We start from the raw sequence: 26,298 nt of genomic DNA on the forward strand, positions 1-26,298 counted from the left end.
CTTGCGACACTGCCTAAAACGTCTGTGAAAAGTCTCGTTGAATTTTCACTGTGGTTTCGATTTTGCGACCGATCGGTCCTCACTTTCCGAATAGCCCTCGTATAAGGTGCGTTTGAGATGCAGGGGAACGCCGTGTGGTGTCAATCAAACAGTCAGAAAATGTAAATTGCTTTATTAAGGGTAAACAGCTGCCCCCTGGCTCACCACAGGACGTGACAGCGTGACTGAGCCACCCAGCGGCCTCCTGTACATTGCCGCCCCGCAATGCTGACAGAGTGCAGCATCAGCCGGACAGTGGCTCACGGCGCAGCAGCCTCCGTCGGCAGCGACTCCAGGGCTCAGCGCCTCAGCTAGCTGAGAGGCCGAGTGTGCGTTGTGGCACATCTGACGCACCCTGCGCTGCTCAGTAGACGTTAGGCACGTGACATGACGGCAATGACCCACTGCCCCGTGTTGATGCCCAGCAAGCTGCTTCCCAGGGCTGGTGCTTGAGGAAAGTTTCAGGGTGGACTAAGTTGACGCAGATTCAAATTGTGGTGCATGAACAGCATTCATGATGGCTCTGAGGCTTCACAGCCCTGTGGTAATAGAGATGTTATACTAATGGAAGTGACTTAAGTTTACAATAGCTAGGTATTTACACGCTTCCATCTGCATTTGCTTGGGATTTACTGTACATTGCTCACGTGTACTAAACATTCTGTTGACCGCCAGTATGGAAAGGCTTCCGCCCTCTTCCGTTTCGGTACTGCTGTGTCAACTGCTTCCACATCTTGACAGACCAACTCGCCTTCCAGAATTGCAACGGTTGTGTTATATTATGTTATGCATAACTCCCATGCCTGCCTGCAGCCGGTGCTACTGCATACAAATTCCTACCCTGCGCATTTCTGATTCAGTACTGTTGGTGTGCTACAGCAGTGTACAGTGGTGCAGAATCTGGTACAAGTCTCTGGTACCAACGACAGCTGTAACCTGGTTCGTCAGTGGTGGCACGCCAACATCTCATAAACCTGTGTTTTTAGTAGTTGAGAGATGTGGAGAATTTTCTATCCAGGGCAACTGTCTAAAATGCTCTTTGTAGAGGTAGGTCGGTAGAACGCAAAAAACATACAGTCTTACATTATCGTGCTGAAAGATAATGTCGAGTAGACCACGAACGTACGGCACAGCTACAGGACTTCACAGGTCAGAAATGTATTGGCAGTTGTGTGGGAGAGTCTGGCCGTAGATGTTCCCATTAGACCCCCTACACACACTGCAATGCTGCACACAGGGCAGAGACACGTGTGAGGGGAGAACGTGATGCCATACCAGTGCCCATTGTTCAAAATAGTTCAAATCGCTCTGAGCACTATGGGACTTAACTTCTGAGGTCATCAATCCCCTAGAACTTAGAACTAATTAAACCTAACTAACCTAAGGACATCACACACATCCATGCCCGAGGCAGGATTCGAACCTGCGACCGTAGCAACAGCGCGGTTCTGGACTCAAGCGCCTAGAACCGCTCGGCCACAGCGGCCGCCTAGTGCCTACTGTTACCAGTAAGTCTGTCTATCAGTATCAAAGTAAGCCGTAACAGTGGGCACAGTGGAGCCAGACAGTGGAACTCAAGACGTCGATCGCCTACTTTGTGGATATTCCTCTTGCTGCAAAGAGGCCCAAGACGAAGTCATATCATCGTGCTCAGGCAAGCAACCGTACGTCTGTACTGTCGAGTGCTAGTCGCTGCCGGCGTTTATCTATTGAGCTCATCGACTGCATATTCCTACGACAGACGTAGGATCCGATCAACAGAAACAGCAATATTGCAGAAAAATAAACCGCCGTCTCAGTTGGTGACAGACCTGCTGCTGTCGAATTCCCGCACTTACAGATATAGGTTTCTCCTTTTTTCACTAAAGATAATACTATCCTCTCACGGAACCCGCTGTGTGATCTTTCTTTATGTACAAAATGTACATGGCGCTATTTCCTCCGCGGTTGCGCTGAAATGTCAATCATTTGCATGTGCGAGAACGCCACTTAGACGTTTCCTGCCTGCTGCCGTCATTGCACCGTAAATTTAATGACCAAAAATGTGTACTCCCGTTCTCACTAGCACTTTCTGGACAGGTAATCGTTGCTCAGATGACTTACACTCATTGTCACTAAAATGAGTATTACTATAATATGTTCTTTGAATCACGATGGAACGAACTTTTCAGTCTGGAGTGGTGGATACAATTTAACGGATATCACTGACAAATTACAGCTGAATCGGTGAATGGAAAAGGTGTCATGTCCCAGAACGTAAATTTTTCAGAACAGAAAAGCGTTTTACTACACAATGGGCTTAAACATAGTGTAGCGCAGCTGCTATGTAGCAACTGGCCCCAGGAGAAAATAATATACAGCATTACAACATACTATAACTGTTGAATGAGGACAGTAATCCACTTCAAATGTACTGGAGATGACTCTTTTTCAAACCTGATGATACTGATGAGGCAACTAGAGTTCTGTTTGTAGCGGGCAGAATGTGATTTGCGCCTTTTGTATTATTCGTATTTACTATAGCAATAAAAGAATGTGTTATGAAGTTTACTCATAATGTATCCAAAATACAACCATAGATGATACCAGACAATGGTGGGTGTTCTTGAATCAAATTTATCTTGTCCATCCTCTGCTGGCCACCAGCGAATACTGTTATAAAATGGTTTCTGCTCGTTTTCTTTACATCGTCTAGTTTCTTCTTTCTTATTGAAACAGGTCCACTACATGCTCATCTGAAAGATCTGCCAGGTCCAGTGTTCCGAGCGGCATGGAAAGAAAATTATCTAAGAGAAAAAAACAATTTGTCCACTGACACAATCAGTCATAGAACATGGTTGTTTGTACAACAATGCATCATGTATGAAACACCAGTGCATCAAGAAATGAAATAGTTCCTCACCATAAACTTAACATTTATTACATTATTTTACAATGAGAAGCACTATTCAGTGGGCTATTTCATGAAGGGATACGGCGCTACTGTCTTTTTGTATGGCCGAACTTCGAAGTGTCTGCCGTCGGCACCGGTGTCAGCATGGCCGCCGTGGTTCGCACGAAAGGCGACGCACCAGAGCCGCAGCGTCAGGAAGTAGACCGCCTCTGCGACGCTCATGAAGCTGAAGCCCATGAACAGCCCCAGGAGACCTCCCGTGTTCGCTGGAACACAGAGGCAGCTGTTGGTAGCAGTCGCCGTGGCATCAATGATACTAAGCTGCCCCAGTCAGCAAAGTCTTTACAACCGAATACTGCGTTGACACATCCTGCACATGACGTCTTCTTAGAAGAAAAGCCAACATGCTACATCGTCAACGTTGGGGCTTGCTGGCTAGGCCCGCACATCCGCCGTCGTCGCGACTGCACAGGTATCGCTTTGCCGTCCCCCCTCACCCCCCCCCCCCCCCCGCCAACCACCTGCAGCGGAGCTAATCTCAAAAGTCAGTGTATATATTGTCCCGGCTAGTTAAGAACCATTCCCTGCAGTGTGGCAGTGTGGGTCGGGCATAAAACATCTCTGAATCACGTTGTGAATCTAGTCGTGTGAACTAGCAGTTGAAACTAGATCACGTTTTTCCAGAGATATTTCATACACTTTCGATCACGACGGATCCAAAGACAGTTTTTTTTATTACTCTGGAGTAAGATATCAGCTGTGTTCCAGTCTATTTTTACTAATTTGTTTCTCTGAGTAATTTGATTTAGTTACTTTAGCAGTCTGTATGCCTTCGTTGAATCCTATTAAATGTGTTTGTAAAAAGGTTTACCAGCTTCCTTCAATAACCCTTGAATGTTCACAGACATTATTGTCTACGTGCTACCTGAATATGGAATTTAGTAAATAATGGGAATGTCTCGAATATTTCTGTTTTATTGACACAATTAAGATCTTAAATTAATGAGAGATGGCACTGAGGGATCCATGAAAGGAGAGATGATCCTATAGTGTATTGTTTCGGTATGATAACAGTCAGTCAGTACTACATTCCTTCGTGTACATATCACCAAAGATATGCTTTCCCATGAAACTGCCCTTTGCCAGTAATGTCCGATAAAATATAAATATGTCTCTGGGCCTTACAATGTCTAAGCTTCTCACTCCTCACGACACGATATTAATTATGAGGTCGAATCCTTTCAATGTCTGCTCAGCACAAGTTTAGTCTTTTAACATGCACTATTTTCACTTCTAATTTATTAGCGGAATCACCTTGACAACGACCGGCAAAGATACTAGTGTGATAAGTTCCAAACTATTTTCGGTCCCAATGCTATTTAATAATTCACATACAGCGAATAAAGTCCTAATTCAACATAAAAGTTTCCGTACTGTCAATAAATCTCTTCACAATGGTAAGTATACGATCGTAGTGTTTCGTTTAACACGTATAATCACAATTCGCTTGAATATCAATGTTCATACACCCAATCACCTCTAATTGACTTCGTCTCTGAATTTAGTTCTGGGTGGAGATTTTAATTTGCCAGATATAGACTGGGAGACTCAAACGTTTAAAAGTGCATTATCTGAAAACTACCTTGAGCAGTTAAACAGAGAACCGACTCGTGGCGATAACATATTAGACATTCTGGTGACAAGCAGACCCGAACTATTTGAAACAGTTAACGCAGAACAGGGATTCAGCGATCATAAAGCGGTTACTGCATCGATGATTTCAGCCGTAAATAGAAATATTGAAAAAGGTAGGAAGATTTTTCTGTTTAGCAAAAGTGAAAAAGAAGATTTCAGAGTACCTGAGGGCTCAACACAAAAGTATTGTCTCAAGTATAGATAGTGTTGAGGATCAGTGGACAAAGTTCAAAACCATCGTACAACATGCGTTAGTTGAGTATGTGCCAAGGAAGATCATAAGAGATGGGAAAGAACCACCGTGGTATAACAACCGAGTTAGAAAACTGCTGCGGAAGTAAAGGGAACTTCACAGCAAACATAAACATAGTCAAAGACTTGTAGACAAACAAAAATTACGCGAAGCGAAATGTAGTGTGAGGAGGGCTATGCGAGAGGCGTTCAATGAATTCTAAAGTAAAGTTCTATGTACTGACTTGGCAGAAAATCCTAAGAAATTTTGGTCTTATGCAAAGCAGTAGGTGGATCAAAATAAAATGTCCAGGCACTCTGTGACCAAAATGGTACTGAAACAGAGGATGACAGACTAAAGGCCGAAATACTAAATGTCTTTTTCCTAAGCTGTTTCACAGAGGAAGACTGCATTGTAGTTCCTTCTCTAGACTGTCATGCAGATGACAAAATGGTAGACATCGAAATAGACGACAGGGGGATAGAGCAACAATTAACATCGCTCAAAAGAAGAAAGGCCGCTGGACCTATGGGATACCAGTTCGATTTTACACAGAGTACGCGAAGGAACTTGCCCCCCTTCTTGCAGCGGTGTACCGTAGGTCTCTAGAAGAGCATAGCGTTCCAAAGGATTGGAAAAGGGCACAGGTCACCCCGTTTTCAAGAAGGGACGTCAAACAGATGTGCAGAACTATAGACCTATATCTATAACAACGATCAGTTGTAGTATTTTGGAACACGTATTATGTTCGAGTATAATGACTTTTCTGGAGACTAGAAATCTACTCTGTAGGAATCAACATGGGTTTCGGAAAAGACGACCGTGTGAAACCCAACTCGCGCTATTCGTCCACGAGACTCAGAGGGCCATAGACACGGGTTCCCAGGTATGTGCCGTGTTTCTTGACTTCCGCAAGGCGTTCGATACAGTTCCCCACAGTCGTTTAATGAACAAAGTAAGAGCATATGCACTATCAGACCAATTGTGTGATTGGATTGAAGAGTTCCTAGATAACAGAACGCAGCATGTCATTCTCAATGGAGAGAAGTCTTCCGAAGTAAGAGTGATTTCAGGTGTGCCGCAGGGGAGTGTCCTAGGACTGTTGCTATTCACAATATACATAAATGACCTTGTGGATGATATCGGAAGTTCACTGAGGCTTTTTGCAGATGATGCTGTGGTGTATCGAGAGGTTGTAACAATGGAAAATTGTACTGAAACGCAGGAGGATCTGCAATGAATTGATTCATGGTGCAGGGAATGGCAATTGCATCTCAATGTAGACAAGTGTGATGTGCTGCGAATACATAGAAAGAACGATCCTTTATCATTTAGCTACAATATAGCAGGTAAGCAACTGGAAGCAGTTAATTCCATAAATTATCTGGGAGTACGCATTAGGAGTGATTTAAAATGGAATGATCATATAAAGTTGATCGTCGGTAAAGCAGATGCCAAGCTGAGATTCATTGAAAGAATCCTAAGGAAATGCAATCCGAAAACAAAGGAAGTAGGCTGCAGTACACTTGTTCGCCCACTGCTTGAATATTGCTCACCAGTGTGGGACCCGTACCAGATAGGGTTGATAGAAGAGATAGAGAAGATCGAACGGAGAGCAGGGCGCTCCGCTACAGTATCATTCAGTAATCGCGAGAGCGTTACGGAGATGATAGACACACTCCAGTGGAAGACTTTGGAGGAGAGACGCTCAGTAGCTCGGTACGGGCTTTTGTTGAAGTTTCGAGAAATACCTTCACCGAGGAGTCAAGCAGTATATTGCTCCCTCCTACGTATATCTAGCGAAGAGACCATGAGGATAAAATCAGAGAGATTAGAGCCCACACAGAGGCAAACCGACAATCTTTCTTTCCACGAGCAATGGGAAACCGGACTAAAAAGGAGAACCGATAGAGGTACTCAAGGTACCCTCCGCCACACACCGTCAGGTGGCTTGTTGAGTGTGGATGTAGATGTAGATGAGTGGTTACATGGCATACATAATATTATACATCAGGCATGTCGTCCAAATATTGTGCTAAGTAGGCATTATCTTCCTGCAGCATACTCAAAAACGCTCCAGAAAATATGTGCCCCACGAAAACATTAGAAGTTCAATCATGTACATGCTAGCTAAACACATATCTTCTGAACATGGTATTCGATGCGATGACATTATGGTTAAAGCAACTGTTTTGTAACTTGCCTCCGTAGCCAACATCGAGATCAACGAAATTTAACTTTAAACAGACAACATAACACCATGAACTGTAGAACAAATGAAATTATCAAAACAGTTTTTCAAACTCCATCTGAGATAATAAGACCAGTGTATAGATTGCTCAATCCTCTACTTACATTTTGTAATTAGGATTAATATATTTATTCTTTATGTTACTTTTATTTTAAATGTAACTTACGATCTCGAAGCAGGATACAGATAGTGAAAATAAAAATGTATTTCATTTATTTCTCTTATTTTCTTGGAAAAAAGACAAGAATCTCAGTCTCTAAAGATGAAAAACCATTGGATTTAGACCAAATATCTGAATTGTTTGCACTTATAAGGTAACGAACAATTAATTTTTAGATGGAAAAGATATTTTGCATTTTAAGAATGAAGGAATATACAACCATCAAAAGAGGCTTTGCAGAATTATTACTTTTCTTTTTCGGTTCCACGTAATGAAAGTTTTTACTTGTCATTTAACTCAGAATTAAGATGAAATTTAATTTAAATATATAGGAAAGGGGAATAAGTCACATCAAACTAGATAGCTGTGTTAGTAATTTTCTTCCATTTACCAAAGTAGTTGTTATGTTTTAACAAACAGGATTAAAGCGACAGAAGACAGGCTTGAAGGCAACTAAATATGAGCGAATGGGAGAGCTATAACGAAAAGGGGCGGGGGGGGGGGGAGAAAAAAACATGTCGCCGAGGTCGCTAGTGCACACCTGTCCGGAGGCTCAGATGTACAGGGTCGAATTCTAGTGGTGTAAGAGATTTTCACAGCCAGTGTTTCGCCAGCAACAGGACGAGAGACGGTGGCATACCTTTCCTGATCACTGGATTGGATTAAATTCCAAACCTTTCCGGAGTTTCTCAATCAATGGAGCCATGTGACACTGATGAGTGTGATCCGTCCGCTATGCAGTGTTATGCTATACTCTCATACGTTACAGTCACCTGCACACGTGGCATTCACTTACGACACAACTCTCACACACCACTATAAAAGCGACCATTGTTCGCGAAAGAAGGAACTTTTTCCTGTTAGGCAGACCAACGCACCATTTGTAATCTCTCAGCCAGCAATGCCATACGACTCTTTTTTATGTTTTACTGCTCTCATATGATACAATTATTGACAACTCATAGTAACGTAAGTCTTACATATTTTTTGATAACCACTAAGTTTTATTGCCCTGAAGGATTAGTAACGTCAAACGCTTACTGAGAATCTATGACCTTGGAAAAAAGAATTTTTACTGAATGTTCAATTAATATCATGAGGAGGCGTACAACCAGATCAATGTATAACTTCAGTTCGGGTGCCTTGGTTTTTAATCTATTGCTTTTCTCCCTATGTAAGTGATTTCTTTATACAGGGTGTCCAAGTAGGAATGGTCAGTATTCAGGGATATGGCAGAAACGAGCATTAAAAGCAAAATATCTCGTAAACATGGGCTCTACAATGCATACCATAACAGATATGAGCACTTGTGTAGTAGAATAGACGTGTTTCATAGTAGCGGTGACGTACAAATGGTCATAGCTCTTAAGGTAAGAACTTAGAGCCCACGTTAAGTGGACTTCAATTATTTTTTTGGTCCGTACTAACAGCTCTCAAAAGATGGAAAGCAAAGAGCTTGCTGTAGAAGAGATTTGTTTCACAGTGTCGAAGATGAAAAAGTGGTCACAGCTCTCAAGATATGGATATCAGAGCCCATGTTTACTTCACTTTCCTGCTTCGAACGACCGTTCAGGTCATATCCCTGAACGCCGATCAATACTCTTGGGACACGCTGTATACATCCGAGCGGATGGTGAAGAGCTTCGGAGCTGGATTTTGTGCAGCGAACTGCGGCACATTCATCTTTCCCGCCACTGGTGGGGGCGTGTTGAAACTCTTTTAGCAGCGGAACACGCCATAGGTCGCAAACAGAGCTCGGCTGGTACCGTTAACGCTTGTAGCGACGCTGTCGGGCGCTAATTCAAGCTCGCCGGTGTGTGTGTGTTTGTGTGTGTGTGTGTGTGTGTGTGTGTGTGTGTGCATGTGCTGTGCGCGTGCGTCAGTGCAGTGTTATGCGGTCGTAATTACTGTACACGACGTCAGTGTAGTTCCGCGCCCAGCCTCTAGAGGCGCTGTGTTTTCTAGATTTTATATACATTCTGTTTATTATTATTACTCCTTGTTTTTTGAGTTAGTAAAGAGTACCTTGCCTCCTGGCTTGTGTGGACGAGTACTGTTTTCTCTCCTAACTACGGAAGTTTTCTGAGGATTAAGGATCCTTCTGTATAGGCCGGAAGCAAATTTCGTAACTCCGATCAGTCCATGCAGGTCGGGCGTCGTCAGATACGCGCTCTCAATAAAGTTATTATTGCTCAGCTGAAGATCTTTATTCTTCTGAATCACGTTAAGCAAAGGTCGGCGGCAGGCAGCCACAGTGAAGCGGAGATAGATGGGGCCAGCGAATGGAACACTTTAGTTCAGTCGGCGGTAAGTTGATCCCTGACAGTTGCAACAGGCTGGGAGCGGCAACTTGGAACATTTGTGGTAAGGTCTTATGGAACCAAACCGGTGAGGTCATCGGTCCCTAAGCTTACACACTACTTAATCTAACTTAAAGTAACTTACGCTATGGACAACACACACACACACACAGGCCCGAGGGAGCACTCGAACCTCCGAAGGGGGGAGCCGCGCAAACTGTTACAAGGCGCCCATAGACCGGTCGGCTACCTGGCGCGGCGCGGCAACTTCGCGAGCGCACCTTAACCAGTAACGTAACGCAATTTTGTAAACTTTTCTATGGCAACACATCAGTGTTGTCACAGCTCTGTAGACACCTATTGTTTCCGCCTGCAGCCGTTAGCGCTTGGCAGCTGAAATCTGCAATAGCACTGCTGGCTGTCAGGGGTCTTCTCACGCCGTCTCGACTATACTATAGTTGTGGCACGAGGGAATGTGTTCCCGCAAGGAAGCAGAACGATAGGGCAGCGTGAAGGGATGAGGTTTGCGTAAGCATAATGGCAGAGAGCGGGCAATATCTGAGTTGCCAGACCACGTTGCTGCAGACAACAGTCAGATTTATGTGCCCACAGTACATTATATTATACTTTCAAATCTTTGAGGAGAAAAATAAATTTTAAAACCGATTTAGGTCCATCGTCTACACTAGAGAGGTGCTTACGACGTTGTGTCCACTGCTCCATAGCTTCCGCATCGCGTCGGCTGAGAGCTGATTTTTCTGAAAAAGGCGCTTGTCTCACAACAAGGTCACCAAAATTAACTACCACATTTGCGATTTTAGTGCTCACTGGACTGTTTTATAACTAAATATATAATACACAACAAAGTAACTTCAAACACAAACCGAATTCATTTATATTTGCTTGAAAACTTCTTGTATTCCATAGAGTTTTAAAAAACGAATAATTTTATAATGCATGTGTGTGGGTGTGTTGACTGTGGTTACTAGTTAAGTGTAAATCACTGTGAGTAAAAATGAATTACAGGTAGTAACTACAGAGACTAATACAAAAGACTACTGTCTAAATGCCCAGTAACATTGTCATATTTTTACTATCAACCAGAATTACAGTGTAAACTAGCTCGTTAGACATAACAGTGAGACATTGCATTTTTAATCCATGGAACAGGGAAACAACGAAACATCTTATTCGAACATCTAGAGGGACTTCTGCCCTACAACGTCGGTAACGATCGACATCACGACAGGTAATCATACCTGTCATTTTAAGACGTTTTCTTGTGTGTGCCTTGATAGGGGGTAATCTGTAGAACTATCTGAGTATTTCAAGAATTTATCCGTCCGCTTAAGACTTAAATTTTACAATTACTTAGCTAGCTAGCTTCTTCTCCTTGGGCAACATGTTAAAAATTATAATTAGTCACACATGAAAGTTCAATATCTGCATATCATTTTGTGTAAATTTCCAATCAATGAAAGCTAGGAAGTTCTCACACACTATTTATGCAACTGATATGATGAGATAAAAAACAATTTTTTAAACCATGAGTCTTTAAAACGAAGAATTACTATTATCTTAATTTGTTCCAAAGTCTGCATCATGCTACCATCCTCATTGCTGTCTACTCTGTGCCCGAATTATATGATTTCAAATTTACGATGATAGCTTCAAGGTTTGTATCTATCTTTACGTCACTACAAAGTCTTCATTCTGAAGCTTTTCAACGTGCTGCACACAGTCTGCCCATGCTGAAGTAAAGATTATGTCTGTTGCTTCGTGCTCAGGAGTCTGTTACCTTGAATTTTTGTTCCTTTCTACCGTCTACCTTTAATCCGTGCCCAAATGAAATCGGTTGCTTTGTAATAACAGAGGTGTGAAAGTAAACCCAAAACAGCCCGCCCTGTTAGCAGCGCGGTCTAACGCGCTGCTTCCCGAGTGGGAAGGCGTGCCGGTCCTCGGCACGAATCCGCCCGGTGGATTAGTGTCGAGGTCTGGTGTGCGGCTAGCCTGTGGATGCTTTTTAAGGCGGTTTTCCATCTGCCTCGGCGAATGCGGGCTGGTTCTCCATATTCCGCCTCAGTTACACTATATCGGAGACTGCTGCGCAAACACTGTCTCCACTAATGCCACGTACGCGTACACCATAATTACTCTACCACGCAAAAACAGTTGGGATACACTCGTCTGGTATGAGACATTCCCGAGGAGGTCCATTGGGGGCCGAACAGCACAGTAGCCGTGGGTTCGGTGTGGGGAGACGGTAGGGTGAGAGGACTGCTGTGGCCTGTTGTGGGGTTGTAAACCATTGAGGGCTAAGACGGGACGAAGCCTCTCCGTCGTCCCTAGGCGCCCGGTTCAATAAACAATACACACAGTCTCAAAACTGTGTGACCATATTCAGGTGCAACGAAGTTAAGTTCGTATATTTTCTAGTGTGATTTGTATAAATTAACGAGCTGCAGTAGTTTGGCGGGTGTCTGGTTTCTGCTGTGTGGAATATTTTTTTATTTTTAAGCCATAGCGCAATATCCACTTTTCTGTTGTTTGTAATAGGTATTGTCTCTGCAACAACTGAATGATAAATGGCAATGCCCATTACAATGACTGACTTGAAACCAAGGTACTCCAAGAACTGTTCAGTTAACCACTTCTTAAAACTGGTTCAAATGGCTCTGAGAACTATGGGACTCAACTGCTGTGGTCATTAGTCCCCTAGAACTTAGAACTACTTAAACCTAACTAACCTAAGGACATCACACACATCCATGCCCGAGACAGGATTCGAACCTGCGACCGTAGCAGTCGCACGGTTCCGGACTGCGCGCCAAGACACGCGAGACCACCGCGGCCGGCTGTCAGCCTTCACTTTCGAATGGTAATCGCTACTGTTTTTCTTACACCTAAATACTAGATTACTCTCAGGAACAAAACCAGAAGAAAAGTATAATAATTACATGACAACTTTATCCTATGTGATTCTGATTCACCCATATTTCATCACGGTAATACACTACTGAACTACTTTCTTCTCTTACTTCCCGAATCTTTCTAAGGAATATTGCTCCTGCTGCAGCTATGTAACTTCATTCCATTAAAAGCTTTCTTCTGGTGTTGTTTTTAACGTATTTGAAACCAATGCCTTTCAAACAACTTTGCGTAGACGGAGCGCTTGCTTTGAAGCCAATTTTATCATAGCTAATTGTGACGCCTTGAAACATCCTTGTCAAAGCCATCAATTAGTGTTACAGATTTCTTGCGACACGAAACCAACCTTCCGTGACGTTTCTACACCTCTGTGTAGATCTGTTGCCGACACGTGCTACTACAGTTCGCTCTCCTATCTTCAAATTTTCCAACATAAGCGCTTCGCTCTCAGATTCACGTTTGAAGAAGTTATAAACACAGTAACTAAATATCCTCACCTGCCTGTAGAGAACTTCGCAGTTATTATCGTCACTTGGCGTATATATATGAAAATCACGCTAACACATTTACTGATACACATTATGGTGTTTACGATCAGTCGTGGTAAAAACTGATACGTTCAGCTGGGGGACGCTAGGGGAGTATAAACAGATGTTATAATTTTGTATTATAGATCTTACATGAATTTTTGTACTAAAAATGCTGTGTTTGTTCCGTATTGCAAGCACTAGGATCGAATTCAGGCAAAGGTTTCTAATGCCATCCTGACGACGCGGTAACAGGTATATCGAGCGCTATTGGCGTTTAACCGACGAACAGCGGGCAGCACACGACTTCTAAGACATTCCCTAGACTTAATTTCACTATTAAAATGTCACAATTATTGAGGTGATATTGTAGCAGGCACTGTCTCGTTTCTTGGTGATAGTGTTGTCTTTCACTGTGTTTCATATATGAAGTGAACTCAGACGCTGAAGCGATATTAACAAAATTCAGATAGTGATACCATATTGTAGTCAGTTATTTAGACGCTCGTGGAATCTGAAAAGATTTACCGGATTTTAATTGGATGAAGACTGGTGCAGGTTCGTTTAGTTCCTGGTCAGACTACGCCTGCCACCTGTTCCACCTGCGCTGCGGCAACTACACAATAAATAAAAGTTCTTATCTAGTAAATAATTATTCGCAGGCATTCTGTAATTAACATCAGGAAAGGTGGAAGAGCGCAACATTCACAGATGTACTGCTACAAGAAACATCAACTTGTAAACGAATATTTCCGTCGCTCTGTGGTTGAAACTGCATTCTACATCTACATCTACATACATACTCCGCAATCCACCATACGGTGCGTGGCGGAGGGTACCTCGTACCACAACTACCATCTTCTCTCCCTGTTCCACTCCCAAAACGAACGAGGGAAAAATGACTGTCTATATTCCTCTGTACGAGCCCTAATCTTTCTTATCTTATCTTTGTGGCCTTTCCGCGAAATGTAAGTTGGCGGCAATAAAATTGTACTGCAATCAGCCTCAAATGCTGGTTCTCTAAATTTCCTCAGTAGCGATTCACGAAAAGAACACCTCCTTTCCTCTAGAGACTCCCACCCGAGTTCCTGAAGCATTTCCGTAACACTCGCGTGATGATCAAAACTACCGGTAACAAATGTAGCAGCCTGCCTCTGAATTGCTTCTATGTCCTCCCTCAATCCCACCTGATAGGGATCCCAAACGCTCGAGCAGTACTCAATAAAAGGTCGTATTAGTGTTTTATAAGCGGTCTCCTTCACAGGTGAACCACATCTTCCAAAAATTCTACCAATGAACCGAAGACGGCTAATCGCCTTCCCCACAACTGTCATCACATGGTTGTCCCACTTCATATACCTCTGCAATGTTACGCCCAAATATTTAATCGACGTGACTGTGTCAAGCGCTACACTACTAATGGGGTATTCAAACATTACAGGATTCTTTTTCCTATTCATCTGCATTAATTTACATTTATCTACATTTAGAGTTAGCTGCCATTCATTACACCAATCACAAATCCTGTCCAAGTCATCTTGTATCCTCCTACAGTCATTCAACGACGACACCTTCCCGTACACCACAGCATCATCAGCAAACAGCCGCACATTGCTATCCACCCTATCCAAAAGACCATTCATGTAGACAGAAAACAACAGCGGACCTACCACACTTCCCTGGGGCACTCCAGATGATACCCTCACCATCGAGGACAACGTACTGGATTCTATTACATAAGAAGTCTTCGAGCCACACACATACTTGGGAACCAATCCCATATGCTCGTACCTTAGTTAGGTATGGCAGTCAAGGAATATGGCATCCGTCTGGTACCCTTCATCCATGTTGTTGTTGTTGATGTCTTCAGTCGAGAGACTGGTTTGATGCAGCTCTCCATGCTACTCTATCCTGTGCAAGCTTCTTCATCTCCCAGTACCTACTGCAAACTACATCCTTCTGAATCTGCTTAGTGCATTCATCTCTTGGTCTCCCTCTACGATTTTTACCCTCCACGCGGCTCTCCAATGCTAAATTTGTGATCCCTTGATGCCTCAGGACATGTCCTACCAACCGATCATTACTTCTAGTCAAGTTGTGCCACAAACTCCTCTTTTCCCCAATCCTATTCAATACCTCCTCATTAGTTACGTGATCTATCCACCTTATCTTCAGCATTCTTCTGTAGCACCACATTTCGAAAGCTTCTATTCTCTTCTTGTCCAAACTAGTTATCGTCCATGTTTCACTTCCATACATGGCTACACTCCATACAAATACTTTCAGAAACGACTTCCTGATACATAAATCTATATTCGATGTTAACAAATTTCTCTTCTTCAGAAACGCTTTCCTTGCTATTGCCAGTCTACATTTTATATCCTCTCTACTTCGACCATCATCAGTTATTTTACTTCCTAAATAGCAAAACTCCTTTACTACTTTAAGTGTCTCATTTCCTAATTTAATTCCCTCAGCATCACCCGATTTAATTTGACTACATTCCATTATCCTCTTTTTGTTTTTGTTGATATTCATCTTATATCCTCCTTTCAAGACACTGTCCATTCCGTTCAAGTGCTCTTCCAGGTCCTTTGCTGTCTCTGACAGAATTAAAATGTCATCGGCGAACCTCAAAATTTTTACTTCTTCTCCATGAATTTTAATACCTACTCCGAATTTTTCTTTTGTTTCCTTCACTGCTTGCTCAATATACAGATTGAATAACATCGGGGAGGGGCTACCACCCTGTCTCAGTCCTTTGCCAACCACTGCTTCCCTTTCATGCCAGTCGACTCTTATAACTGCCACCTTGTTTCTGTACAAATTGTAAATAGCCTTTTGCTCCCTGTATTTTACCCCTGCCACCTTCAGAATTTGAAAGAGAGTATTCCAGTCAACATTGTCAAAAGCTTTCTCCAAGTCTACAAATGCTAGAAACGTAGGTTTGCCTTTTCTTAATCTTTCTTCTAAGATATGTCGTAAGGTCAGTATTGCCTCACGTGTTCCAACACTTCTACGGAATCCAAACTGATCCTCCCCGAGGTCCGCATCTACCAGTTTTTCCATTCGTCTGTAAAGAATTCACGTTAGTATTTTGCAGCTGTGACTTATTAAACTTATAGTTCGGCAATTTTCACATTTGTCAGCACCTTCTTTCTTTGGGATTGGAATTATTATATTCTTCTTGAAGTCTGAGGGTATTTCGCCTGTCTCATACATCTTGCTCACTAGCTGGTAGAGGTTTGTCATGACTGGCTCTCCTAAGGCCGTCAATAGTTCTAATGGAATGTTGTCTACTCCCGGGGCCTTGTTTCGACTCAGATCTTTCAGTGCTCTGTCAAACTCTTCACGCAGTATCTTAACTCCCATTTCGTCTTCATCTACATCCTCTTCCATTTCCATAATATTGTCCCCAAGTACATCGCCCTTGTATAAACCCTCTATATACTCCTTCCACCTTTCTACCTTCCCTTCTTTGCTTAGAAATGGGTTGCCATCTGAGCTCTTGACATTCATACAAGTGGTTCTCCTTTCTCCAAAGGTCTCTTTAATTTTCCTGTAGGCAGTATCTATCTTACCCCTAGTGAGATAAGCTTATACATCCTCTAGCCATTTTGCACTTCCTGTCGATCTAATTTTTGAGACGTTTGTATTCCTTTTTGCCTGCTTCATTTACTGCATTTTTATATTTTCTCCTTTCATCAATTAAATTCAATATTTCTTCTGTTATCCTCGTGTTTTTACCTACTTTATCCTCTGCTGCCTTCACTACTTCATCCCTCAGAGCTACCCATTCTTCTTCTACTGTATTTAATTCCCCCATTCCTGTCAATTGTTCTCTTATGCTCTCCTTGATACTCTGTACAACCTCTGGTTTAGTCAGTTTATCCAGCTCCCATCTCCCTAAATTCCCACCTTTTTGCAGTTTCTTCAGTTTTAATCTACAGTTCACAACCAATAGATTGTGGTCAGAGTCCACATCTGCCCCTGGAAATGTCCTACAATTTTAAACCTGATTCCTAAATCTCTGTCTTACCATTATATAATCTATCTGATACCTTTTAGTATCTCCAGGATTCTTCCATGTATACAACCTTCGTTCATGATTCTTGAACCAAGTGTTAGCTATGATTAAGTCATGCTCTGTGCAAAATTCTACCAGACGGCTTCCTCTTTCATTTTTTAGCCCCAATCCATCTTCACCCACTATGTTTCCTTCTCTCCCTTTTCCTACTGACGAATTCCAGTCACCCATGACTATTAAATTTTCGTCTCCCTTCACTACCTGAATAATTTCTTTTATCTCATCATACATTTCATCAATTTCTTCATCATCTGCAGAGCTAGTTGGCATATAAACTTGTACTACTGTAGTAGGCATGGGATTTGTGTCTATCGTGGCCACAATAATGCGTTCTCTGTGCTGTTTGTAGTAGCTTACCCGCACTCCTATTTTTTATTCATTATTAAACCTACTCCTGCATTACCCTTATTTGATTTTGTATTTTTAACCCTGTGTTCACCTGACCAAAAGTCTTGTTCTTCCTGCCACCGAACTTCACTAATTCCCACTATATCTATCTTTAACCTATCCATTTTCCTTTTTTAAATTTTCTAACCTGCCTGCCCGATTAAAGAATCTGACATTCCACGCTCCGATCCGTAGAACTCCAGTTTTCTTTCTCCTGATAACGACGTCCTCCTGAGTAGTCCACGCCCGTAGATCCGAATGGGGGACTATTTAACCTTCGGAATATTTTACCCAAGAGGACGCAATCATCATTTAATCATACAGTAAAGCTGCATGGCCTCGGGAAAAATTACGGCTGTAGTTTCCCCTTGCTTTCGGCCGTTCGCAGTACCAGCACACCAAGCCCGTTTTGGTTCATGTTGCAAGGCCAGATCAGTCAATCATCCACACTGTTGCCCCTGCAACTACTGAAAAGGCTGCTGCCCCTCTTCAGGAACCACATGTTTGTCTGGCCTCTCAACAGATACCCCTCCGTTGTGGTTGCACCTACGGTACATCTGTATCGCTGAGGCACGCAAGCCTACCCACCAACGGCAAGGTCCATGGTTCAGGGGGGGGGGGGGGGGGAGGCTTCATCCATAGTTCGCAAGATATCATGTGAAAAACGGCGAGCTGTGTTTCGCAGGAGCGATGCATTCTAAAGCCGTGCTGATGCATGTACAGCAACTTCTCTGTCTCAAGTAAATTCATTATATTCGAACTGAGAATATGTTAGAGAACCCTGCAACAAACCGATACGGCAACAAAGGAACATGCAGGAGAGAGATTGTCGCCGTCTGATTGTAACTCGCGGTTAACGGATCCGCATCTTATTTGGTGCTAGCGGTTAATGGAGGACGATGCCCAGAACGGCTGAAAAGTGGGCGCCTTCCTACATGACGCGAACTATTGCAGCTTGGAGAGCGAAGACCGCCTTCTGGAGAGATGAAGTATGGTGGAACAACGAGGCTGCCTGGCAGACGCATTCCGTCGGCACTTGATACGGCTTCCATTCGTCTCTGAATGTATAGTCACAGGTCCTATATGGTTCTCAAGGGAGTCTTATACCATTATTCCTGCAAAATAGTTGCAAGTTCAGGCACTGATGATGGAGATGGAGAGAGGTCATGCACCCTTCTCTCTAAAGCATACCACGGAGGCTCAATAGTATTGAGATTTATGACTGTGATGCCCAAGAGAGATGCCATTACTCATACTTGTGTAGTCCCAGGCGACATGAGCCGTGTGGACAGGAGCCTATTCAACTTCCAACACAGCGCCACCTCTGGGGAACAAACATTTTACGGTGGGATGGACCTGTTCAGACCAAATAGCCACATAAACCCTGGAGTAATGCGACCTTGGACAGCAACCATAGGGCCACGGTATACCAAGACATAGCTACCCAATCCATCACCAAACGTCCGCCAGAATTCACACCCAAATGACTTTCTTCCACTGCTCCATAGTCCAAATTTTATGACTTCGACACCACGTTTTCCTGTTACGCGCATTTGCGTCTCTGATGAGTCGTTTTGGAAATCTAGCTCTCCCTGCACTTTCCTGCCTGTGGAGCTCCATTTGTGTTGTTTTGGTGCTGACAGTGCTCTAGAGTACGACATTCAGGTCTGCAGTAATTTTTGCAGGCGTCGTCCTCTTATTTTTCGTCACAATCCACCACAATGGCCGTCTGTCACGAACACTCAACACACACTTTCGTCTGCGTTGCGACTTAGTGGGCAATGATTTTCCACTTTCCCTGTATGTAGTATAAATCTTCGATATGACGTCTCTTGAAACAGCAAACACTTCGGCAACCTTAGATACAGAAGCATCAATAATTTGCCCACGTTCGAAGTTGCTTATCTCCGACACAGTTTGCTCACAACTGTACGGTACACTCTTCTGACGACGGCTGACACTTGGCAACCAGTTGAGCACACTGCAAAGCTGCCGTTCGTGGTCAAGTGTTACAGCGCAAGCCGGCAGTAGTGGCCGAGCGGTCATAGGCGCTTCAGTCTGGAACTGCGCGACCGCTAGCTTCGCAGGTTCGAATCCTGCCTCGGGCATGGATGTCTGTGATGTCCTTAGGTTAGTTAGGTTTAAGTAGTTCTAAGTTCTAGGGGACTGATGACCTCAGAAGTTAAGTCCCATAGTGCTCAGAGCCATTTGAACCATTTGTTACAGCGCGACATGGCTGGCATCAGTCTTTCCTTATAGGCCGTAGCTAAAACGGCCCGATGAACGATCTCGCCTCCACTCCGTAGCGCACTGGTGCTGCAGACTTGTTATTTCCCCTGTTTTGCGTGTTTGACAAGTCAAAGTGGCGCCTCTGTTTTATAAATGGAGTGTGCTCTCGTTATGGTTTGGCGATTTATGCACAGTAATCCGAAATGACAGATAGGCTCTGTGGAAATCCGTCACTGGGGAAATAAAAGTATTGCAACACGTAAATATTGGCTAAAAAATTCTTATTTATCATCATATATCGTATGGCTTCCGAAAACACGTGTAACGCACAATTTCACTATTGGTTTAGAGAAAGAATCTTACAGCCAAAAGAGACTGAAATTCTGTGGACATGTGTGAACAGCAGACGCCACAAATTAAAGGGACTTTTGTGTCTGGATTCTTACTGTGATTAAAATTTTGGGCACCGCAAGCGCGATAAAAGCTGAGGGTTTTTGCCGTTAGATGTAGTGCATGTGAAAGTATCAGAAGCCTTGTGAATTCTGGTGAAAAATACCAGGAAGTGTATTTAGAGTCGGCTACATTGCTTGTGAGCAAAAAGCTGACGATCTTCGTAAGTGTTACAAAGCGCAGGCTGCGCGGCTTTGCTATATTAGATGTCATTGTTGTACTTAATTTTATTATAAGCACTGGTACAAGTAGTTCTTTTTGTGCCCATTAGGTTTGCATCGTAATTCTGTTAGATGTGGTGCACTACGGTTCCTTAGAGGAATATAGTTATTAGTTATCAAGCACTACGTCACTGCGCGAGAAATAACTTGCTTGGGCTGCTGGTGCTTTGGCAAAATGCTCAAATATGTGTGAATTTCTAAGGGACTAAACTGCTTATATAAAGATGGTCCTGTTCAGATACCATCTTCATGTATAAAAAATGTTGTGAGGATATATATATATATATATATATATATATATATATATATATATATATATATATATATATATATATATATAGCTCACCGGCGATTTGACCATCTTCTTAGATGCAGATGCACGAACAGTGCCCAAACTCTTACGGGAATCGGCAGTAAGGACGCGAGTAATGAGTATAATGGGAGGGATCACTGTGATCACTATGAATATAGTGCGGAACAATAAGTTGCGAAAGTGGGTCTCACGGGAGGCGTGACAGAGATAAGTCCCTGCAGTCGCGCAACTTCCTCTGTGCCCTCAGTGGCTCAGCTGGCTGCCAGCACGGTAGCTCAGCGTGTTCCGTCAGAGGGCTGCGTGCTCTCTCTAATAAAAAGAACTGAGTCAAGGAATGGACGATCAATTGGAACGGAAGTCTTTTGACGTCCGCCCAGACCAAACGCAACGAACTATGTCAAACAAAACGGAAAAAATAAAAGATGTAGAGAGCATTTGCCGTGTAAGTACTAGATCACTGGTTCGAGGCCCTGTCGGGGCACACATTTTCAACTGTCCCCGTTGACTTATACCAACGCCTGAAAGCAGCTAAGGGTATTGATTTCATTGTAATTTCACTTGATTTTATCATTTTATGGCGGAGGTCTGTTAAAAGCGGAAGATAAGCAGTTACATTAAATATCAAAATTTAAGTGTGTACCATCACACGATTAAAACTTGAAACTTTCGAAAATTGTTGCGTTTGGGATAACTTTTGTATTTTTTTTAATGATAAGTTGTGGATTTTAGAGGGTGTTCCTCTCTTTTTTTTTGGGGGGGGGGGGGGGTGATGTGATATACAGTTTTGTCAATATTGCGTTCACGAAATTTTAAACGTAAAATTCTTTCAGAGTATTCTTGATATAAGGTTGTCTTATCATTCGATATTCATCTCAAATTTCACATATTGTGTTGCCTGTTATAATTAAGATATTGGTGAAGTTGTGATTGGACCGAAGTCCTTATCACGACTCAGTTACATACAGGTATCTGAGGCCATTACTGGGGGTGTGTGGTGCCCCACATCGCCTTGCAAGATGGTGGTCCTGCAGCCACGACGGACTTTCCGTTGTAACATTCATGATTATTGAGCCTGCCGCAAATGAAATTATCAATAAGTAATATTCAGCTCGACTTCTCTTCTACTTCCTGTTACTAAAAACTCTGTTCGGCGCAACACTTTCGTAAATTGTGGCAAACTTGCTGTATATACCAATAGCAATATTATCTCAGGTAAGCATTAATTTCGCCTAAATTCTGCTAGTACACTCCTGGAAATGGAAAAAGAACACATTGACACCGGTGTGTCAGACCCACCATACTTGCTCCGGACACTGCGAGAGGGCTGTACAAACAATGATCACACGCACGGCCCAGCGGACACACCAGGAACCGCGGTGTTGGCCGTCGAACGGCGCTAGCTGCGCAGCATTTCTGCACCGCCGCCGTCAGTGTCAGTCAGTTTGCCGTGGTATACGGAGCTCCATCGCAGTCTTTAACACTGGTAGCATGCCGCGACAGCGTGGACGTGAACCGTATGTGCAGTTGACGGACTTTGAGCGAGGGCGTATAGTGGGCATGCGGGAGGCCGGGTGGACGTACCGCCGAATTGCTCAACACGTGGGGCGTGAGGTCTCCACAGTACAACGATGTTGTCGCCAGTGGTCGGCGGAAGGTGCACGTGCCCGTCGACCTGGGACCGGACCGCAGCGACGCACGGATGCACGCCAAGACCGTAGGATCCTACGCAGTGCCGTAGGGGACCGCACCGCCACTTCCCAACAAATTAGGGACACTGTTGCTCCTGGGGTATCGGCGAGGACCATTCGCAACCGTCTCCATGAAGCTGGGCTACGGTCCCGTACACCGTTAGGCCGTCTTCCGCTCACGCCCCAACATCGTGCAGCCCGCCTCCAGTGGTGTCGCGACAGGCGTGAATGGAGGGACGAATGTAGACGTGTCGTCTTCAGCGATGAGAGTCGCTTCTGCCTTGGTGCCAATGATGGTCGTATGCGTGTTTGGCGCAGTGCAGGTGAGCGCCACAATCAGGACTGCATACGACCGAGGCACACAGGGCCAACACCCGGCATCATGGTTGGGGAGCGACCTCCTGCACTGGCCGTACACCTCTGGTGATCATCGAGGGGACACTGAATAGTGCACGGTACTTCCAAACCGTCATCGAACCCATCGTTCTACCATTCGTAGACCGGCAAGGGAACTTGCTGTTCCAACAGGACAATGCACGTCCGCATGTATCCCGTGCCACCCAAAGTGCTCTAGAAGGTGTAAGTCAACTACCCTGGCCAGCAAGATCTCCGGATCTGTCCCCCATTGAGCATGTTTGGAACTGGATGAAGCGTCGTCTCACGCGGTCTGCACGTCCAGCACGAACGCTGGTCCAACTGAGGCGCCAGGTGGAAATGGCATGGCAAGCCGTTCCACAGGACTACATCCAGCATCTCTACGATCGTCTCCATGGTAGAATAGCAGCCTGCATTGCTGCGATTGGTGGATATACACTGTACTAGTGCCGACATTGTGCATGCTCTGTTGCCTGTGTCTATGTGCCTGTGGTTCTGTCAGTGTGATCATGTGATGTATCTGACCCCAGGAATGTGTCAATAAAGTTTCCCCTTCCTGAGACAATGAATTCACGGTGTTCTTATTTCAATTTCCAGGAGTGTAGATTTTCTAGGTTGTCTTTGTACAACGATACATAATTTTAGGTATGTCATTAGAGGATCTCTCGTGACTGTCAACACAGTTCCTAGTAACCATGCTGTGCCAAAAGACACTAGATTCATTTCTCTGTCCATGAAAGTTGAGATTTGGGCAGAGAGGTTTTGGCCATACACAACTTTTATGGTCAGTTTTCCAGTAGTAAGTATGCATGTGTACTGTTACTTACAAAGGAACTCTGTGAATCCAAATAGTTCTGCTTTCAGCATGGATGTGAACTGAGACTCGGTGAAGAAGATATGTACCAGCGCCAAGTTCTCTCTGAAAAGAAATTCAAACGATAAACACTAGAGTTAGCAATGCCCAATAATAGCGAACCAGGGGACGATAGGCGCTACCTGACTCACATGACATGGGAGACGTTGCTGACGTTCGCGGTGTACTCGGATCGCAGGTGGTGGACCCAGAGTCTGCTGGAGAAGGTGCTGCTGCTGTAGCTGATCTCGGAGCAGCCGGGCAGGCAGCTGCAGTTGGTGCGCTCTGAGCTGGGACCAGCCTCTGGCCCGTCATTCGTCTGCGTCAGGCTGATCTCCATCTTATCTGCAGGCACCATCAGATCCGCCTCAGCTACCATTCTAAGCGAAACACTGAGAATTGTTTGCTTTATTTTCAAGATGACCGACTAAATGAAAGCCATCTAACAGAAATAAGCACACGATACAAACATTTTGTCGGCACCAGGACAGATTACGTTAACACACTCTAGACTACCATCCTCTGTATCCTCGCTAATGGTCTCAGTTCGACGAGAAATAGAGCCTAAAACTTTTTTCAAATATTCCATGTCCAGATGAAGCCATCATGTGACGGGGCCAAGAGAAATTACGGGACAATGACAGATTTTTTACACGCTTTCTGTTTAGCGACGAAGCGTCATTCACCAACAGCGGCAGCGTAAACCGTCATAATATGCACTATTGCGCAACGGAAAATCCACGATAGCTTCGACAAATGGAACATGAGCGACCTTGGCGGGTTACTGCATGGTGCGGCATTATGGGAGGAAGGATAATTGGCCCCCATTTTATCGATGGCAATGTAAATGGTCCAATGTATGCTGATTTCCTACGTAATGTTCTACCGATATTACTACAAGATGTTTCACTGCATGACAGAATGGCGATGTACTTCCAACATGATGGACGTCCGGCACATAGCTCGCGTGCGCTTGAAGCGGTATTGAATAGCATATTTCATGACAGGTGGATTGGTCGTCGAAGCACCACACCATAGCCCGCGCGTTCACCGGATCTGACGTCCCCGGATTTCTTTCTGTGGGGAAAGTTGCCAATACATGTGCGAACATTACGGAAGTCGAACTACTCGCTATTGAGAGGAATGTCGTTACACGTATTGCCAAATGCATTGAGGTTGACGGACATCATTTTAAGCATTTATTGCATTAATGTAATCACGCTGCAACAGCATGCGTTGTCAGAAATGATAAGTTCACATAGGTACATGTACCACATTGGAACAACCCAAATAAAATCTTCAAACGTACCTACTTTCTGTATTTTAATTTAAAAAACCTACCTGTTACCAACTGTTCGTCTAAAATTGTGAGCCATATGTTTGTGACTATTACAGCACCGTCTATCCAACTAAAACATTAATATTTCTTTACGTACTACACGAATATGTAATAAAAATGGGAGTTCCTATTTCTTAAAAAAACGCAATTAATATCCGTTTGACCTATGGCAGCGCCATCTAACCGCCCAACCATAGCTAGACGAGTTTCGTTCTTTGTAGTTTTTTCGTTTGATGCTTATTTCGTGAGATATTTGGCCCGGTCACTATCAATGGACCACCTTGTACACCTTGTACTGTGGTGATCTTGGTTGCTAAGTTTCACTCCCCTCCCCGTTCCAAAAAACACCAGATCCAGTCATTTCCTTTATGTTCGAGACCAGTCAAGGTGTAATAAGATGTCGAGTGTTCGACAAATCAGAAACGTGCGTGTGCAGCCTTGTGAATACAGAGGCTGTCATCTCGGAAGATGGATAGTCATCATGAAGATATACGCTGTCTTGCAACATAGACATGAAAAGCTATAAAAAGCTTTAATAACCATCTTTTGCTGTGCGGATCACTACGAGAAGTGCAGGAGGTTCTGGGAGGTACTGACTGATTTGTGGAGCCATTTTGACTCCACTGCCGTGGCCATCTGGGCTAGTTTTTTTGGCTGAGGATCAATCGCGCGAATAGCCCGATCGAGTAGGTCCCACAGCTTCTCTATTGGGTTTATATCCAGGAAGTTACATTAACAGGGGATTACTGTGTACTCATCCTGGTGTTCTTCGAACCACTCACGTGCACTGTGAGGTGCGTGACACGTTTTACTGTCCTGCTGGTAGATGCTATGGGGCCGAGAAAAACAAACTGCCTGTAGCGCTGGACATGGTCTCCAAGGATAGATTCATACTTGCTTTTATCCATTGTGCCTTCCAGAATGACCAAGATACCCAGGAAATGCCACGGAAACAATTCTCAAGCCATAACGCTTCCTACTCCGGCCTCAGTCCTTCAGACGATTGTTGAAGGATGTTCGCTTTCACACGTTTCACACTGTACACGCCAAATGCCATCTGTCCGATGGAGCAGAAAACGTGAGTTATCTGGAAATGCCACTTGTCGCCACTCAGTCGACGTCCATTTGTGGTACTGGTTTGTGAATTCCAACTTCCGTCGCCGATGAACGGCACTCAGCAGAGCAGTTGGGTCAAAGAGGTGGGGTAGGAGGCGAAGAGGAGATGGACAGACGTGTGAGTATATTGCTAGAAAAAATGAGGAATGGGGAGGTGTTCAGAGAGAAGGGGAAGAGGGTAAGGGCAGAGTTATGGAGAGGAGAAGATGGCATGT

At 44.0% G+C, this 26,298-nt stretch overlaps 1 protein-coding gene across 1 annotated transcript in view; it reads right to left on the reverse strand.

Moving 5' to 3' along the window:
- Nucleotides 1-2,862: 2,862 nt before the first annotated feature.
- LOC126355569 (pickpocket protein 28-like) overlaps nt 2,863-26,298 on the reverse strand; it is a 137,653-nt gene continuing 114,217 nt past the window's right edge. The window contains exons 9-11 of the mRNA XM_050005931.1: nt 23,781-23,973; nt 23,603-23,694; nt 2,863-3,198 (exon numbers count right to left, since the gene is read on the reverse strand). Coding sequence (XP_049861888.1) covers nt 2,996-3,198; nt 23,603-23,694; nt 23,781-23,973 — 488 coding nt within the window. The 3' untranslated portion in view covers nt 2,863-2,995. The remainder of the gene's footprint in view (nt 3,199-23,602; nt 23,695-23,780; nt 23,974-26,298) is intronic.

Source organism: Schistocerca gregaria, chromosome 3 (assembly GCF_023897955.1).
Source record: "Schistocerca gregaria isolate iqSchGreg1 chromosome 3, iqSchGreg1.2, whole genome shotgun sequence".
Lineage (NCBI taxonomy): Eukaryota > Metazoa > Arthropoda > Insecta > Orthoptera > Acrididae > Schistocerca > Schistocerca gregaria.